Here is an 18,360-nt window from a genome sequence, read left to right as displayed (position 1 = left end):
CGAAACGTTGCTGTGTGGATAGTTGGTAGCCACTCTGGGAAGGACGTGGTTGTGCTGGAGAGAGTGCAGAGGAGATTCGCCAGAATGTTGTGTTTAAGAAGGAACTGCAGATGCTGGAAAATCGAAGGTACACAAAAAAATGCTATGGAGCGAAGGAAATAGGCAACGTTTCGGCCCGAAACGTTGCCTATTCCCTTCGCTCCATCGATGCTGCTGCACCCGCTGAGTTTCTCCAGCATTTTTTTGTGTACCTTCGCCAGAATGTTGTCTCCATTGACGGCTGCCAGTTATGGGAAGAGATTAGACAGGCTAGGCCTGGGGCAAGGGTGCTGATGGCTGTCCCAATGGAAGTATATAACATTATAATCTTTAATGCATGGCTATGATGTCAGAATCAAAAGGCCATAGGTTTACGGCGAGGAGGAGTTTTGAAGAGAATCTAGGGGGGGAATGGCTGATATCTGAACCAGGCTGCCAGAGGAGATGGCGTGGTCAAATATAATCACTGTTTGAGGCATTTAGTTTAGTTTAGTTCAATTTAAAGATACAGCGTGGGAACAGGCCCTTTGGCCGACCGAGTCCGCGCCGGCCAGGGATCCTCCTACTACACTAGCACACTATCCTACACACTATGGACAATGTACATTGTATTTTATTAACCCACAAACTTGTAGGTCTTTAGGGTGTGGGGAAAGCGGCGCGGAACGCGGAAAGCGGAGAGAAAGTCGAACAAACAGCACCCGTAGTCAGGATACCCGAGTCTCCAGTACTGTGTGTAAGGCAGTAACTCTAGCGCTGCGCCACTGTGCCGCCCGGGTCTCATCTGTCCTTTTGGAGTATCCCGGTCGGAAGCCTGGAAGGAACTCTGTCGTCCCCTGGGTAAGGAGTTTAAAAGCACAAAGTGCGTCAGGCGTGTGCTCGCCACACCGGCACGACCATGACCGAACCTCCCGGCGTCTCAATCCCAGTCCCAGTGGCATCGCCCCTCGTGCCACGACCCTCGCCCCGGCCCACCGCTTACTGACACTGATACTGTACACACGGAGTTCTAGACTCCGCTGCCCGCACTATCTCTACTCCCGTAACATCAGGTCGGGACATGTGAAGGCGATGCTGCGTGGCTCGCTGTGTTACTCCAGTACTTTGTATCTTTCTTTGTAAACCAGCACCTGCAGTTCCCTGCATCTCCAGATAACATCTCCGATAGCAGAGCTGACAGTCACCAAGTCCTCAGGACGTCACCCCCGTCTCCCTCCTATTGCCGAGAGTGTCTCCGGTTTACGGTGGGTCTCTGTCACCGGGAGGAGCACCGCCCGTTCCCTCACACGCCCCCCCGCCCCCCCCCCCCCCCCCCCCCACACGCAGCGTTTCCGCGTCGGACCGGGAGCCGAGCAGGACCGAGACCGGGAGAGGACCGGGATAGAGAGCGGAGGGGAACCAGAAGCGGACTCGGAGCGGGAGCGGAGCGGGAGAGCAGGACCGGGTGCGATCCGGGAGCGGTTGCCTCAGCCCCACTTCCTCTCTGCGAGCGACCGCCGGCGAAGAGATGGTGAGTCCCCGGTCCGGTGCCGCAGCGATGCGGGAAGAGGGAGTGGGGAGCCGGCGGGTACAGCCCGGGGCCGGCAGCTCCAGTCCATGCAGATAGTGAATGGGAACTGAGGGGGGGGCAGTGCATGGGGTAACTTGGCTAACAGTATATGGGGTAACTGTGGGCAACAGTATACGAGGTAATTGGGGTAACGGTACATGGAACTGGGGCAGAAGTACATGGGGTAATTGAGGGTAACAGTAAATGGGGAACTGTGGGCTACTTGTACTCTCAGTCCGAAGAAGGGTCTCGATCCGAAACGTCGCGTACTTTTTTTCTCCAGAGATGCTGCCTGAGCCGTTATGTTACTCCAGCATTTTGTGTCTGTCTTGGGGGATAACAGAACATGGTGAACTGGGGGTTACAGTGCATGGGGAACTGGGGGATTAGTAAATGGGGAACTGGGGAAGGGCGAGTAAATGGGGAGGGGATCAATAAATGGGGAACTAAGGGGAAATAATAAATTAGAACTGGGGGGTGGGGGGCAGTAAATGGGGGGGGGGGGGAGCGCCGCACTACGCTCCCACTACAACAGGGGTGTTACCGAGGGAGCACAGCGAGGTGGGAGGGGCGGTTGAGAGGGAGCGCCGCACTGTGGGAGTGGGCTACTGAGGGGAGCGCCGAATTTCAGCTAAAGGACAGGCCCTGTGAAATATCTGCGTGTGTATGTGGTCCTCGCAGAACGGTAGGAGTGAATGGGACCGCCGCTGACTCAGGCCGATGTGGCAGCTCACACACACACACACTGATTCCCGGAGATAGAGACTGCGGCGGATGCTGGCGGACTGCGCTACCCGCCAGCGGTGACTGAGCCGCAGCTGGCGCGCTGCCAGTTGTGTGCGGTGGCGCAGTGCTGGGTCCCCTCTGACCGGTTGCCCCCTTCCCTAGCAGATCAAATCACCCCCCCCCCCCCCCCCCCCCCCCTCCCCCCCCCCCCCCCCCCCCCCCCCCCCCTCCCTCCCTCCCTCCACCCCCCTCCATCAACGCCTCTGCACATTGTATGCAGGGACCTCGCAGCTTGTGTAACCAGAGCAAACTCCGCAACAGGAATAGAGTAGAAACAGTTGCGCGAAGCTGGCATCTGCACCAAAACCGCTGGAAGACTCAGCATTGCGACTAAACGGCGGGAGCACTGCGGGTCTCGGCGGCTTCAGCATCAACTGAGGACCGTTTCTCAGCTCCCTGAAGCCAAGAGAGGGGTTGGTAGAGCAGGAAAGACCCCGAGGATAATGCACAGAGCCCAACAGACAGAGGAAGTCATGAAGAAACTTTGGTAAGGCCATTGTGTTCACTTTCAGTCACCCTGCTGCTATGGGAAAGATGAAAATGATGCAGAGAAGATTTGCGAGGATGTTCACTGAACTCAGAGGCCTGGGCTATATGGAGAGGATGAGCAGGGGGGTAGTGTATTATTTGTAGCGCGCGGGGGGGGGGGGGGAGGGGTGAGGGGTGATTTTACAGAGTTCCACAGAGGGGTCTGGGGGCGCTACTTTTCACGTTGTACATTAATGATCTGGATGAGGGATTTGAAGGCTTTGTGGCCGTTTGCAGATGATACGAAGATAGGTGGAGGGGAAAGATGTGTAGAGAAAGCAGGGACTCTGTAGAAGGATTTGGACAGGTTGAGAGAGTGGACAGAGAAGTGCAAATTGAATACAAAATTGAGTCATGCATTTTGGTAGTAGGAATAAAGGTGTATGATTTGGGCGGGAGAATTCAGAAATCTGAGCAAATGAAATGGGAGTGCGGGGTTCAGGATTCCCAGTTAAAAGTTAATTTACAAGTCGAATCGGTAGTAAGAAATGCAAACGCAATCTAGCATTTATTTCCAGAGGTATATTATTTCGAGAGGAATGTCGTAATGACTAGTGGTGTGCCTGCCGCAAGGCAGTATTGTGTGCAGTTTTGGTCTCCTAATTTCAAGAAGGACATTATTGCTATTGAGGGGGTGCGGCGTTTGGTTCACGGGGATGGCGGGACTGACATATGATGAAAGAATGGGTCGACTGGGCTTGTATTCACTGGAATTTAGAAGGATGAGCGGGGATCTTATAGAAACATACCCAATTCTTAAAGACTTGGGCAGGCTAAATGCAGGAAAAGTGTTCCCGATGCTGGGGGAGTCCAGAACCAGGTGGTCACAGTTTAAGAATAAGGGCTAAGCCATTTAGGACTGAGACGAGGAAACACTTTTTCACCCAAAGAATTGTGAATCCGTGGAATTATCTGCCACTGGATGTTTTCCAGCGAGAGTTAGAATTAGCTTTTAGCACTAAATGAATCAAGGGATATGGGGGGGGGGGGGGGGGGGGACGGCAGGAACGGGGTACTGATTTTAGATAATCAGCCATGATCATATTGAATAGCGGTGCTGGCTCGAAGGATCGAATGGCCTACTCCGCACCTATTTTCAATGTTTCCATGTTGCTAGGACTAGAATACAAAACAGGGATGTAAAGAAGCCTGACATGCATTTTTTTCACATAAAGGGTGGTGGGATATGGTACGAGCTGCCAGAGGCGGTATGTGTAGGGAGGAACAGCAGACGCTGGTTTACACCGAAGATAGACACAAAATGCTGGAGTAACTCAGTAGAACAAGCAGCATCTCTGGATGACATTTAGGGTCAAACTCCTTCGTCAAATGTCTCCAGGGATACACCTGTTCTGCTGAGTTATTTCTGCATTTTGAGTTTATCTTCTGCCAGAGGAGGTTGTTGAGCCGGGTACTATAACATCATTTAAAAGACACTTGGAGATATACATGGGTAGGAAAGGTTTAGAGGGGTGTGAGCAGGTGGGACTCGTGTAGATGGGGCATCTTGGTCGTCGTGTGTGCTTTACTGATCAAAGTGGGCAGGTGGGAGCAACCTTATGGGGAGATGACCGCTTGCCTGACCCACTGCCTCTGGTTAAAATCGTGTCTCTTGCCTCTCCAGCTCTGCGGCAGAACCGTCCCCGACCCCAGCTTCCTTCTCCTGGCCATTTACACTGTAGCCCTGCTCGCTGGGACCAGGAGTGTCCATGTGTCAGGTGAGATGTCGATCTGTTAACAAATACCCAAGGTGAGGATCTCTCTTCCGATCGGAGGCTAAAACTGCAGGACATGAGTCTGGAAGTTCTCTGATCAGAAATTGTTCTTCATGGTTGTCCCAGGTTGCCTACTTATCTCAGGGCTGTGTTAGAGCATAGAGTGCCAGAACAGCCCACTTTGCCACAGGCTGGTGTTTCTGATACACACGGTGATGGGCTGAATGGCCTATGTCCGCGCTGTGCAACTATCCACCCTCTGCCATAACTTCACCTCCTTCCCATCACCATCTCGTTCTGTCCTCTCGCACTATCCTGAGCTAGAGGCGTGCTCTTCAATGTATCTCCGAGATTCCAGGAGACACAAGGAACTGCAGATGCTGGAATCTTGATTAAAAAAACCATGGGCAGAGGACGGGTTTCGCTACCTCGGCGTCTTTATTACAACACCTATATCTGATATGTTCCGCACAAACTTTCTGCCTCTAGTTGAGAAAGCTGAGAGAGATTTTGACCGCTGGTCAGTTTTAGCGCTATCCATCGTGGGCCAGATAAATCTGGTCATGATGGTCGTCCTACACAAATTCCTGTATCTTTTCCAGCACGTCCCTATACTTATCACAAAATCTTTTTTTGATAAATTAGAAAGGACAATATCTAAATTTTTATGGGGTAGCAAACCGGCCAGAATCCGAAAGGCGATACTGCAGTCTCCTAAGAGTGACGGCGGTTTGGCACTTCCTGACTTTAGGCGATACTATTGAGCAGCTAACTTGCAAAAACTCTTGTATTGGATGAATGATGATTGCGACCACCTACCGACCTGGGTACACATGGAAAAGGCGAGTTCACATCTCCCGTTGCGGTCTGTCCTATGCTCCCAACTCCCCCTTTCTATAACATCTGTGGGTGCAGGCCCAATTGCGTCCCTCTCGCTCAAGATATGGAGTCAACTCAGGAAAACCTTCGGTTTACAAGGCCCTTCCATCTTGACCCCACTGCTTAAAAATCACATCTTTAAACCTTCAAGTACAGACCACGCATTCAAAACCTGACATAGCAACGTTATCAGTAGTATCAAAAACCTATACAAGGATGGCATCTTTTCGTCTTTTGCGGAGTTGTCGTCCAACTATAGCCTCCCAAACTCCCACCTTTTTCGTTATTTCCAGATTAGGGATTTTGTGAAGAAGACATTCCCCCATTTCCCAAATTGCCCCCCTGAAACCCTGACCGATACCATCTTAGCTTTAGATCCCAACTGGAAGAAATGCATCTCTGTTTTGTATAACTTGTTAGGGTCGGTTATATTGAAATCTCATACCTCATTAAAAGCTGTGTGGAAGGGTGAGCTGAATACGAAACTAACAGACCAGCAATGGGACTCTGCCTTGGATTTGATCCATTCTTCCTCCATATGTGCCCGTCATGGCCTAATCCAATGCAAAGTCCTTCACAAAGTCCAGTACACAAATGCAAGATTATCTAGAATTTACCCCACTGTTAGGGACACCTGCAACAGATGTAATCAATCTCCTGCCAACCATAGCCATATGTTTTAGTCTTGCCCTAAGCTAGCAACCTTTTGGAGGAGTGCTTTCAACTAGATAAGCAGAGCCTACGGCCAGACTATTCCTCCAAACTCACTGTCAGCCATTTTCGGTAACCCTCCCAACACCAACCTCTCTGTTGCGGTGAAACGGGTTCTAGCTTTTACAACCTTGTTAGCCCGGAGACTGATCTTGCTTAACTGGAGGCTCACCTGTCCCCCGATACACACCCGCTGGATTAAGGAGGTGCTTTACAATTTAAAGCTTGAAAAACTTAGGTTCTCTCTCAAAGGGACATTCTTAGGTACATGGAACCCTTTCTTGGAACTTGTTAACTCTCTCAACTTGTCCTCGGAAGAGGACTGAGTGCTCTCCACCATTGTTCTGCTCTACTGCAGCTGCTCTCCCCTTAACCCTTAACCCCCCCCCCCCCCCCCTCAACCACACTTATTTATTTAATTACTTACTTATTTACTGTTATTAGTGATACCCTTTTTTTCTTTTTCCTTTTTTTTGTACTTTTTGTTTCGTTTATCTTACCATATTTGTGTGGATGTGTATGTATGTGAGTGTTGTTTGTCCCCGTTTGGTTCCGACCTGATTCGGGTGGGTTGAAGGTGGGTAAGGGTAAGGGCTTTGAGGGTCACTTACATACTGTTGCACAATTATGCCTTGACTGTCACTGTCTGTTATCATTGTATGTATGCAAATTGCTGTGAAATTCAAATAAAAAGATTTAAATTATTATTATTTTTTTAAAAACAAAGTGCTGGAGTAATTCAGTAGGTCGGGCGGCATCTTTGGAGGGAAATGGACAGACATAGCTCTGAGTTGGGACACTTCTCCAGACAGTCTTGACCTGAAACTTCATCAGCCTATTTCCCTCCACAGTTGCTGCCTGTAAATTTCCTCCACAACTTTGTTATATTTAGCTCTGACATTCATGGACATGATACTGCTTAGCTGCCGTGATCAATGCCACATCTGCAGAACTCATTGGAGCTCAACCTTTGTGTATTTCTGAGGCTGAAATCTCAGCTGAGGAATCTGACGATGGCTTCAAGTAGCTTGATCTTGCCGTTGTTAATTTATGACAGGCTATTAACCCTATAACAAGATTGTTGCCTCATAATCGCTCTTGTGTCTGTATCATTATCAGATTAAACAAGGAACTTGATGTAAAACTCACAATATGCTGTGCAGCGCCAATGGGATCTGTCCATGAGGCCTGGTATCCGGCCAAGTTGGCAGAGATTGCTGAGATAAATGATAAAGTCAGTGATCTCCACTCTGCAGAGTACAGCAACGCGCTTTCACCGAAACAAACAATTCATTGCGGCAAAGGTCTGCATTTCTCTCACGCTTTTCATGAGCCAAGGACACCCCAAAACACTATAGAGAGAGTGCAGTCATTTGTAACGTGGTACAGCATTGCGATAAGGTGGGCTGAGAGGGACTTTACTTGGAGTTAAATATTGGTTAGAGAATAGGGAGAAAAATTATTTCAGAGCGGGACCACACAAGATACCACTCCCAGTCGATCTAGACCAGCCTAAAGAGCCAGTGACATTCAGTGAACGTAGAATGTAAAAAGTACAGCACAGGGACAGGCCCTTTGGCCCACATTATCTGTGTCGAACATGATGCCAAGTGAAACTAAACTCCTTTGTCTATACATGATCCATATCCCCCCTATCCTGCATATCCATCTGCCTATCTAAAAGTCTCTTATATGCAATTATCGTATCTGCCTCCACCAACCACCCCAGGCAGCGTGTTCCAGCCCCCCACTACTCGCTGTGTAAAAATACTTACCCCACATATCTCCTTTTAAACGTGGCCCTTCTCGCTTTAATGCGATACCTCTAGTCTGTGACATTTCCACTTTTAGAAAAAGGTTCTGACTGTCTACCTTATCTTTGTCTCCCATAATTTGGGATATTTCTATAAGGCCTTTCCTCAGCCACTGGCGTCCCAGCGAAAATAATCCAAGTTTGTCCAACCTCGTCTTGTAGCTAACACAGTCTGAACCTCAGCATTCTGTACCCATTCTGAAACCAGTCTACATCATTCCTGTAATGGAGCAATTAGAACCACACACAATACTCCACACGTGGCCTAAGCAAACTCTTCTAGAGCTGCATTATGCATATACTCTTATACTTGCTGTCCATTGAACGCAAGGATACCATACTCCGTTTTTTTGTATCACTCCCTCTACTTGTGTTGCCACTTCCTGGGTGCTACAGTAATGGACTCTGAGATCCCTCTTCACATCAATGCTGGAAAGAGTCTTGGCATCATCTGTGTACGTTCCCTTTACATTTCAGCTTCCAGACTGCAACACCTCACACTTGCTTGGATTAACTTCAACTAGATCGCTGTCACAAGTTCAATGAAATGGAATGTGTGGATCCCTGGCCCCCCCCTGCGAGGGTGAATGGGTCACTGATTTAACGTCTCACCCTGACCTCCGGCACCCTGGGTAATGTCCCACTCCCTCAGTTCGTCAGCCGTGGTGTCGTGGGCTTGGGTGTGGTCGCTGCTCTTTGATATCTGATCTTCCTTCCCGACCCACCCCTAGTTCTCTTCTCCCGCTGCTGCAGATGCCGAGGGGGGATCTGTGGTGGTCCACACTGCCCCAGAAAAGATTCGCACTCACCGAGGGTCTTCCGTCACCCTGCCCTGCCGGTACCACAGCGATGCCGGGAGCGGGCAGCAGCGTGGCATCCGTATCAAGTGGAGCAAGGATTCGGAGAGTCTGCAGAGCACCGACGTCCTGGTGGCCCTGGGCGAGGTGCAGAAGGTGTTCGGGGAGTTTGGGGGGAGAGTGCAACTGCGGGAAGACACGGAGGGAGACGCCTCGCTGATCATGCGTAATCTCACACTGCAGGATGACGGCAGATACCGGTGTGAGGTCACGGACGGACTGCAGGATGCACAAGGAATCGTCACGCTGAGCCTGGAAGGTACTCGCTCTGACTGGGGCTTTCATTGGGTTTGGTCTTCCCGCCCAGACCAGACTAGACACCCACTCCCGGCCCATGCTCCACGTTCATCCCATACACCTGGGCCCTCTGCTGCTGTGGGCTCCAGCCTTTTGTCCTCAACAATGAGCTTTCATTCATGTTATCATAGATATAGAAAAGACCAAGAATGCCATTGGTAGTTTGCAAATAACAATCAAACATTGCAATAACAATCAAATTACAGTGTAGTCAACCTTATCCACAATACTCTCAACCCCTCCCCCCCCCCCATCCCCCACCCCCGTACTCTGGCAGAACCCTCGACTGCCCGCTGCCTGGACCCGTGAATGGCCGTCCTGGCCGGGCTCAGGAGCAAACCTATTGGGAGATGTGGGATCCATCCTGGTTGTGTGGGTCGGTGAAGACTCTGGTCTTATTGGTACCACCAGCATAGTGACCCCCCCACACACACTCTGTCTCGTTCTGTAACCACAGACAGCTGGACACTGTCTCCCCCACCCAAGAGATGGCGAGGATAGGTTCATCAGTTGAGTGATGGTGAGCTGACGGACTACCTACCCGTGGGGAAGAGGCAGGGATGAAAGTCTCCATCACAGGGGGGCGTAGCCCCTAGTGTTCGAGTGAATGATCCAACCTGGCCCAGCACTCACAACACTATATCCAGTTTATTTTGTATCTATTATCAGAATCAAGCCATCCCCGATTGCCCTTGAGAAGGCGCCTCTGACCCACTGCAGGCCTCTTGGTGAACGGTTGTCACTGCTGTTGGCGAGGGTTCCAGGGTTTAGATCAGACGGCAATGCAGGTCCAGCGATGGTGTGTGACATTAATGGGGCCACACGCGTGGCGTTCCCCATGTCCCGTCTAGTGGTGGGGCCTGTGGGTTTTGGGAGACGGTGCTGCAGATTCCCCAGGGCTAACGCTGCCTCTAATTCCATTGTAACACCAAGGTGTGGTCTTCCCCTACCACCCGCGCCAGGGGCAGCAGACGCTGAGGTTTGCAGATGCCAAGGCAGCGTGTGCGGGGCAGGACGCGACGCTGGCCTCCTACCAGCAGCTGCAGCGGGCGTGGGAGCAGGGCTTGCACTGGTGTACAGCGGGCTGGCTGAGCGACGGCTCGGTTCATATCCCCGACCCCTCGCCACAGCACAAATGCGGCACATCCGAGCACACCGGCATCAGGAACTACGGATACCAACACAAAGACGACCAGCGATACGATGCATTCTGCTTCACCTCCACCCTGAAAGGTGAGCGCACCCTAAAGCCCTGTCCCACTGTACGAATTCATTCAAAGAGTTATCTCGAGTTTGCCCTGATTCGAACTCGGAGATTTACGGTAATGGCCGCTCGCAGGTACTCGGGGTTCTCGTGGACATTTTTCAACATGTTGAAAAATCTTCACGAGTCTTCCCGAGCTTACCGCGTTTCCCGAGTACCTGCCGTTAGCGATACGTGTCGCTAAGAGATGTTCCCGAGCTCCGACGTACCCGCTACGTTCATTCTACGTGCTTACCACGAGTTTGTTTATTATTTAAACTCGGGAGAGCACTTGAATGAACTCGTACAGTGGGACAGTGACTGTGACAAACCCGGGGGGCTCAGGCCGTGGGAAGCGCTTGATAAAATCCCTTAGTTTTTAGGCATACAGTCCTAAATCGGAGAAGACCTCGGAGAATTTACAAACTCCGTACAGCCAAGCACCCGTAGTCGGGATCGAACACGCGTCTGTGGCGCTGTAGGGGCAGCAACTCCTTGTCGGAATGTTTGTCCTGAGATTAGCTGAACATAGTTGGCAGATGGGTCCATGAGAGATAAGATGAGGGATCAGCCCAAACTGGGCTGTGAGTCACATACTCGTCTCTATGTTACAAAGGTTAGTTGCTTGGCAACAGTTGATGCTGTATCCAGGCCGAATTCCCACATTATGGGGCGGCACAGTGGTGGAGTTGCTGCCTTACAGCGCCAGACACCCGGGTTCGGTCCTGTCTGTACGGAGTTTGTACGTTCTCCCTGTGACCGTGTGGGTTTTCTCCGGGAGCTCCGGTTTACTCCCACACTCCAAAGACGTACTGGTTTGTAGATTAATTGGCTTCTGCAAAAAGTGTAAACGGTCCCTAGCTCGTGTACCGAGTGATCAGTCGTCGGCGTGGACTCGGTAGGCAGAAGGGCCTGTTTCCACGTGGTATCTCTAAAGTCTAAAGGGCAGAGGATGTACACACAGTACAGTACAGCACAGGAACAGACCCTTCGGCCACAATGTCTGTGCCGAACATGATGTAAACTAAGCTCATCTGCCTGCACATAATTCATATCCCTCCCCATTTCCTGCGTGTTCATGTATCTATCAAAAAGCCACTTAAATGCCACCACCTCCATCCCTGGCAGCACGTTCGAGGCACCTACCATTATCTGTGTAATAAAAACGTGGCCCGCACATCTTTACACTTTGCCTTTCTCACCTTAATAGTATACCCTATCGTGTTTGTCATTCCCACCTTGGAGGGGGGGGGGGGGAGGGGGGGGGGGGGGGGGGGGGGGGGGAGGGTCGCACAATCTACCCTATCTGTTTCACGTCAGTTTATAAACGTCTATCAAATCTCTCCTCAGCTTCTGACACTCCAGAGGAAACAATTCAAATTTGTCTAATCTCTCTTTATAGCTAATATTCTCTAATCTAGGCAGCACCTTGTGAATCTCTTCCGCACCCTCCCCAAAGCCTTCACGTCCTTCGGCAACGGGGCAACCACAATTGCACACAATACTCCAAAGCGCAGTCTATTCAATCGAAACTATTGATTAAGGCATCAAGACCAAACCTTATCTGCTCCCACATAATCCATAACTCTTCATTCTCTGCACATCTATCCGAATATCCAGAAGTCTCTGAAATGCCATTATTTAATCTATCTCCACCACCACCTATGGCAGCGCTTTCCAGGCACCCACCACTGTGTAAAAAAAAAACTTCCCTTGCTCTTCCTTTGAACTTTGGCCCCTGCCCCGCCCTCACCTTAAAGCTCTAATCTCTAGTACGGTTTTTTTTCACCATGAGGAAAGGCTTCTGTCTCCCCTACCCACGTCTCCCTTAATTGTAGATAATGCTGGAGTAACTCAGCGGTACAGGCAGCATCTCTGGATAGAAGGAATGGGTGACGTTTCAGGTCGAGACCCTTCTTCAGACTGTCAGGGGAGAGGGAGATCCAGAGATAATTGTATTTGTTTTTATATAAATGTTCATTGGTTGTCCCTGTAGGTTGGGGGGGGGGGGGGGGGGAGGGTCAGCGCGGGTTATTGCTACACTGAATGACTCTGTCCTTTCTCCCCCAGGGAAAGTTTATTTCCTGAAGACATTACGGAAGCTGAGCTACGGTGATGCGGTGAGGGCGTGCGAGAGGCAGGCTTCCAGCATCGCCAAGGTCGGGCAGCTGTACGCGGCCTGGAGGCTGCAGAGACTGGAGCAGTGCCGGCCCGGCTGGCTGGCGGACGGCAGCGTCCGCTACCCCATCGTCAGACCCAGGGCCAGATGCGGGGGCAGCGAGCCCGGGGTCCGCAGCTTCGGCTTCCCCGACAGGAGGCACCGCCTGTACGGAGTCTACTGCTTCAGGAAGAGGGAATGATGGAGGGGAGAGGAAGGGGAGGGAGAGGAGAGAGAGAGAGATGGGGAGAGAGAGGGGGAGAGAGAGAGATGGGGAGAGAGAGAGATGGGGAGAGAGAGAGAGGATGGAGAGAGAGAGAGGGAGAGAGAGAGAAGGAGAGAGAGAGATGGGGAGGGGGGGGAACACGGGGACGGAGGAGACGTGTAGAGAGGGGGATGGGGAGGAGGGAGGCGAGGGGGAGGAGAGTGAAGGGGAGAGTGAAGGGGAAGGGGGTGGGGAGCGAGACAAAGGAGGGAAGAGATGGGAGTGAGAGCGATTGGGGGACAGAGAGGGAGAATGGACGGGGGCAGAGAGAGATCTAAAAGAGACGGATGGCTGAGCCCAGGGGGGGGAGAAGCGGAGGGCTAAATAGACGGGGAGGAGAGGGGGTGGGGGAGACGGCGGAGGGACGAACATGGGCCAACGTTCAGATTGGGGTTCAGCATTTCTCTGCAAAACACCGCACCCCCAGATCTAATACCTCCCCGCATGGCTGAGCCCAGCGACCCAACAACCAGCTAATTTACCCACGGACAGGGTAACGTTGCCTATTTCCTTCGCTCCATAGATGCTGCTGCACCCGCTGAGTTTCTCCAGCATTTTTGTCTACCTACTTTGCGCCGTTGGTTTAGGTCTCAGGGACAGAATGAAGGGCAGCGCGCGTGCGGATTGTGCACCCTGATAAAAAAAAACACAAGACACAACGTGCTGCAGTAACTCAGCGGCTCAGGCAACATCCATGTCCTCCAGAGATGCTGCCTGGCACGGTGAGTTACTCCAGCACTTTGTGGCTTTGTTTCGTAAACCAGCATCTTCAGTTGCTTGTGTCCACATTGTTCTGCTTCACTATGAAATCTCCTCAAGGTATGCCTACTCTGAAGAGCTTCTCTTCCTCGCTCCAACGGGAGTTCCATGAGACCTTCGCAGTTCTTGTTTTTTTTCCGACCGTGACAGTCGGCCCTGCTCCCCCACACCTGCCCCCCACCCTCACACGCCAACCAGCCCCTCACACCCCCCACACGCCACACGCCAACCAGCCCCCCCCCCACACCTCCCCCACCCTCACAGCATCTTCCCTACCCCGCGCTCAGACAAACCTTTACAAATGCAAAGTCACACGGCCCCCCTTACACCCTTCCCAATTCATTTCTCCTCTATTCCCCCTCTTAACCCACCCACCGTTTCACTCAGTTTATGCCCCCCACCCCCTTTCCAAACCCCGCCACAATGCCGTACACTCGGCAATTTATCAAATGCTTTCCAAATGCCCCACGGTCATTACTGCGCCCATCTCTGCAGCTCGTTACAACCTTAAGAAGCGAATCAAGCACGCCTTCATTTCCATGAACCCAACTTGAATCCGGCTAATCATGGGATGATGCTCCTAGCGCCCTGCTACCACCACTGGGGGAAGGAATGGGGCCGTGAAGGAGTGCGAGGGGGGTAACAAGGCAGTCAGCAACAACCGTGCTGTGGGGAAATTGGAGCGGGAGTGGGGCATGATTGGGAATCGTTTAACCTATTCGGTCGGGAAGGGTTTAGTTTAGAGTTTAGAGATGCAGCGTGGAAACATGCCCTTAGGCCCACCAACCTGTCCATCAACTGTTCACACTAGTTAAGGTGAAAGGGAAAAGATTCAATAGGAATCTGAGGGGTAACGTTTTCACACTAGCCCCTAAAGCTCTATCTAACTCTCTTATATCCATCCAGTGAATTGGCCTCCACTGCCCTCTGTGGCAGGGAATTCCATAAATGTCTACTCTCTGGGTGAAAATGTATTTTCTCACCTCAGTCTTAAATGACCTCCCCTTTATTCTAAGACTGTGGCCCCCGGTTCTGGAACTGTGCCCCCTGGTTCTGGATAGAAAGATAGGTGTAGGCCATTCGGCCCTTCGAGCCAGCACCGCCATTCAATATGACCATGGTTGATCATCTAAAATCAGTACCCCGTCCGCATATCCATTGATCCCTTTAGCCCTAACATAAATCCTACCGTTTATGAGCTTTTGTCCGTTCTGAATGGATCCTTTACTACTTCTCTCAGATGCACTGATGTTGTACGATGTACGTGTAGCATCTTTCATTTCACTGTATATATCTAAATAGTTGGGCGGAAGGGCCTGATTCCACACTGTATCACGCGACCACTATGATTAGTTCTATATCCTCCCACTTTCGCATCCTACAAGCTGGGGGCAATTTACAGAAGCCAATTAATCTACAACTCGGCACGTCTTTGAGATGTGAGAGGTAACCAGATGACCCGGAGGAAACCCACGCGGTCACATGGAGAACGTGCAAACTCAGCATAGACAGTACCCGAGGTCAGGATCGAATACGGGTCTCTGGCGCTGTGAGGAAACAGTTCTACTGATGTCCCACTGTGCCGCAGTAACGCAGAGTGTGTATAGTGTTCAGAAGTGAGGAGCAGTACTTTAATCGGCCCGAACTGGCTTAGATTGGATTTAGATCGCATGCACAAGTTCACCGCACAAGGTGAACCTTTTATCCCAGGTCTGGCGAATCTGTCCGAGAACAAGTGGGGCATGAAGATATACCGCCGCGAACCAGCTCCGCGCGTGTAGCCGCCTGATAGCGCCCTGTATACAAGCGCTTGAATTCTGAACACAAACCTGGCTTTGTTATCTTACAGCCTTGGATACTATATGCATTATTCAGCATTTGACTCAGCAACGGGGCTCGAACATTAAAGTTTTGGCACTTTAGAAACTGCTCATTTCATGACTCATCTGATTCCTGCAGGGGTAATGATCGGGTGAAGGGGGCTCAACGCCTTTTACTTGCGGCAAATCCAATTGCAACTCTTTCAGGCACCAGCAGCTAATTGGTTGCAATGAACTCTCTCGGCAGTTGCTTGGTGTTGAGGTGATAATTTATGCGCATACATTTGCACTGACAGGGTTGCAGCTCCGGGAAGGTGCAGCGGCTCTGCAGTTTATCAATATTTAATGCATTATAATTCAGCATCTTTCGCTGCTGTCAGTGAAAGCTCGCAGAGCTCACTAATAGCGGTCTTCTAGGACCAGAGGGCGCAGTCTCAGAATAAAAGGACGTATCTTGAGAATGGAGAAAGGAAGCTACATTTTTCTTCAGAGGATGGCGAATCTGTGGAATTCATTGTCACAGGCATGTTCATAAATTCTAAGAGCAGAATTAGGCCATTCGGCCCATCAAGTCTTCGCCATTCAATCACGGCTGATCTATCCCAGAGGTTTTTAGGTTTCATTAATTAAATCACAATGTACCTGACTGGGGTGAGTTTACAGACTCTCACCAGCAAAGCACCGCAGGATACCACGGGCCTGCCCAGTGTCCACAGCACCACTCAAACCAGCCCACCAACCTTAGTGACTATGAGATCGTGCATTGCTCTCACCCACACCCCGCCCGCCCCCATCCATGCAACAGTGTCCACCCTGCACCATTTGTGAAGGCAACTGGTAGCCATTCCTGCAATGGGTGACCATGGTGGGGCTGGATTTCAAGGTGCTGAGGGTGGAGATGGAAGTAAGGGGTAGGAGGAAGGTGGAAGGAGTGGGATAGGGTGGAGATGGGAGAGGAAGGTGGTTGGGGGTGAGGTGTGGTATGGACAGGATGGAGGTGGGTGGGGTTGGATGAATGTGGGGTTGGGGTCGGTATGAAGAAATTAAGACTGGGGAACTTGGGACAGTTAATGGAAGTGGCTTGAGGACAGCCTGTGTTATGGTCGAGGAGGTGTTGAACGGCGGCTGATCAGATATATCCAAGAACACCATGGAAATCTAGAGAATAAATTGCAGTTGCCTTGGCTTAGATACATGAATCATCATTAGATGTGGGTGAGGTGCCGGGATACCGGAGGGTGGCTAATGCTGTGCCTCTATTTAAGAAGGGCTGTAAGGAAAAGCCTTAGATCTATAAACCAGTGAGCCTATCATATGTGGTAGGGAAGTTACTGTAGAGTATTCGGACTGATAAGACATTGGGATAGACGGGCTGATTAAGGATAATCAGCATGGTTTTGTATATGGACGACCATGTCGCACAAGGATAGCATGTAACGGGGTCAAGGAAAGAGCGTTCACGTCATGGCCCTGTTCCACCACCACGCACAAGAAGCGCAAGAAAAACACCATCGTATGCAAATGCTGAGAAGTGTGTTCAGGTCTGGCTGGACAACTAATCTTGTGTGTAGACTCGATAAGAAGAAGATAGCATGCAACAAAAGCTTTTCACTGTGCCTCGGTACATGTGACTATAAACAATAAACTAAACTAAACCTGATTGAGTTTTTGAAGAAATATCCAAGAAGATTGATGAGCAGAAAGCCATAGATATTGTCCACGTGGACTTCAGCAAGCCATTTGATAAGGTTCCACAAGGTAGGCTGTTTTGAAAGGTTGGGTTGCATGGGAACCAGGGAGAGCTAGCCGAATGGATAAAGAATTGGCTTCATGGAATGAAGCAGAGGGTGATGATTGTTTTTTGGACTGGAGACCTGTGACTAGTGGTGTGCCTCAAGGATCAGTTCTGGGCTCTTTGTTCTTCATAGTTTATATATTCAATTTGGATGAAAATGTACACATGATGAGTAAGTTTGCAGATGAGACGAAAGTGGGTAGTATTGTAGATAGTGAAGATGGTTATCAAAATTCACAGCAGGATCTTCATCAGTTGAACGGTGGGCTGAGGGATGGTTAATAGATGGTTCCCATTTAAAAAATCCTTTATTCTAACAGCCAATGTCCAGTACATAAAAACACAGGGTTTGCGGAATGCATATTATTCACAGCACACTGATTAAATACAGACACACTTGGAAATATTAACAATTCACACGACAACACTACAAAAGTAACAGAAATGAGATCAATTGTTTCCCGATTCCAACCAGCTTCTGAAACATGATTCTGGACCTCTCCGTCCTGGAAAGCAAGCACAGTAATCAACTGTGGACTGTGTGCAGAGTCCCCATCCCATACATAGTGAGCCCTGCCACCCCCCCCCCCCCCCCCCCCCCCCCCCCCCCCCACCCCCCCCCCCCCCCTCCCCCCACCCCCTCCCCAACCACACTGCAGCAGTTCAAGAAGCATACCTTTCTTGAGGGCAAAGAGGGGTGGGCAATAACTGCTGACCTGACCAGTGATGTCCTTGTGGTGGGAGTGAAGCTGCACTGGTGTAGCGCACTCACTGCTCAGCCCAAGGTTGAAGAACACCATCAGTCCTGGCTCCACCATGACAGACTTGAACAGGGACTTCCCGACAATCACGCCTCCTGGTGCAAACCTGCAGGGTAACTTGTCCGGAAACCAAGTGCTAGAGGAACTCAGCGGGTCAGGCAGCATCCGTGGAGGAGATGGACAGACGATCCTTCTACAGACCGAGTTCCTCCAGCACTTTGTTTATTGCCCGAGATTCCAGCATCTGTCGCAACCTGTATACCTGGTTTAATTTGCCTGATCTCTCCCCCCCCCCTCCCCTCTCCCTCTCCACCTCCCTCTCCCTCTCCCTCCCCTCCCTCTCCCTCTCACTCCACACTCTCTGGTTGACAGTGGGGGGAGGGGG

At 50.8% G+C, this 18,360-nt stretch overlaps 1 protein-coding gene across 1 annotated transcript; it reads left to right on the top strand.

Moving 5' to 3' along the window:
* The first annotated feature begins 1,346 nt into the window (after positions 1-1,346).
* Positions 1,347-12,781, top strand: hapln4 (hyaluronan and proteoglycan link protein 4). Its single transcript, XM_055658679.1, has 5 exons — positions 1,347-1,549; positions 4,527-4,620; positions 8,774-9,136; positions 10,108-10,407; positions 12,488-12,781. Exons 1-5 carry the CDS (start codon positions 1,547-1,549, stop codon positions 12,775-12,777), a joined length of 1,050 nt encoding a protein of 349 aa, XP_055514654.1. The 5' UTR covers positions 1,347-1,546; the 3' UTR covers positions 12,778-12,781.
* Positions 12,782-18,360: the final 5,579 nt, after the last annotated feature.

Source organism: Leucoraja erinacea, chromosome 29 (assembly GCF_028641065.1).
Source record: "Leucoraja erinacea ecotype New England chromosome 29, Leri_hhj_1, whole genome shotgun sequence".
Lineage (NCBI taxonomy): Eukaryota > Metazoa > Chordata > Chondrichthyes > Rajiformes > Rajidae > Leucoraja > Leucoraja erinaceus.
Note: the sequence above shows the minus strand (reverse complement) of the source record. Positions and strands in the feature narration are given on the sequence as shown.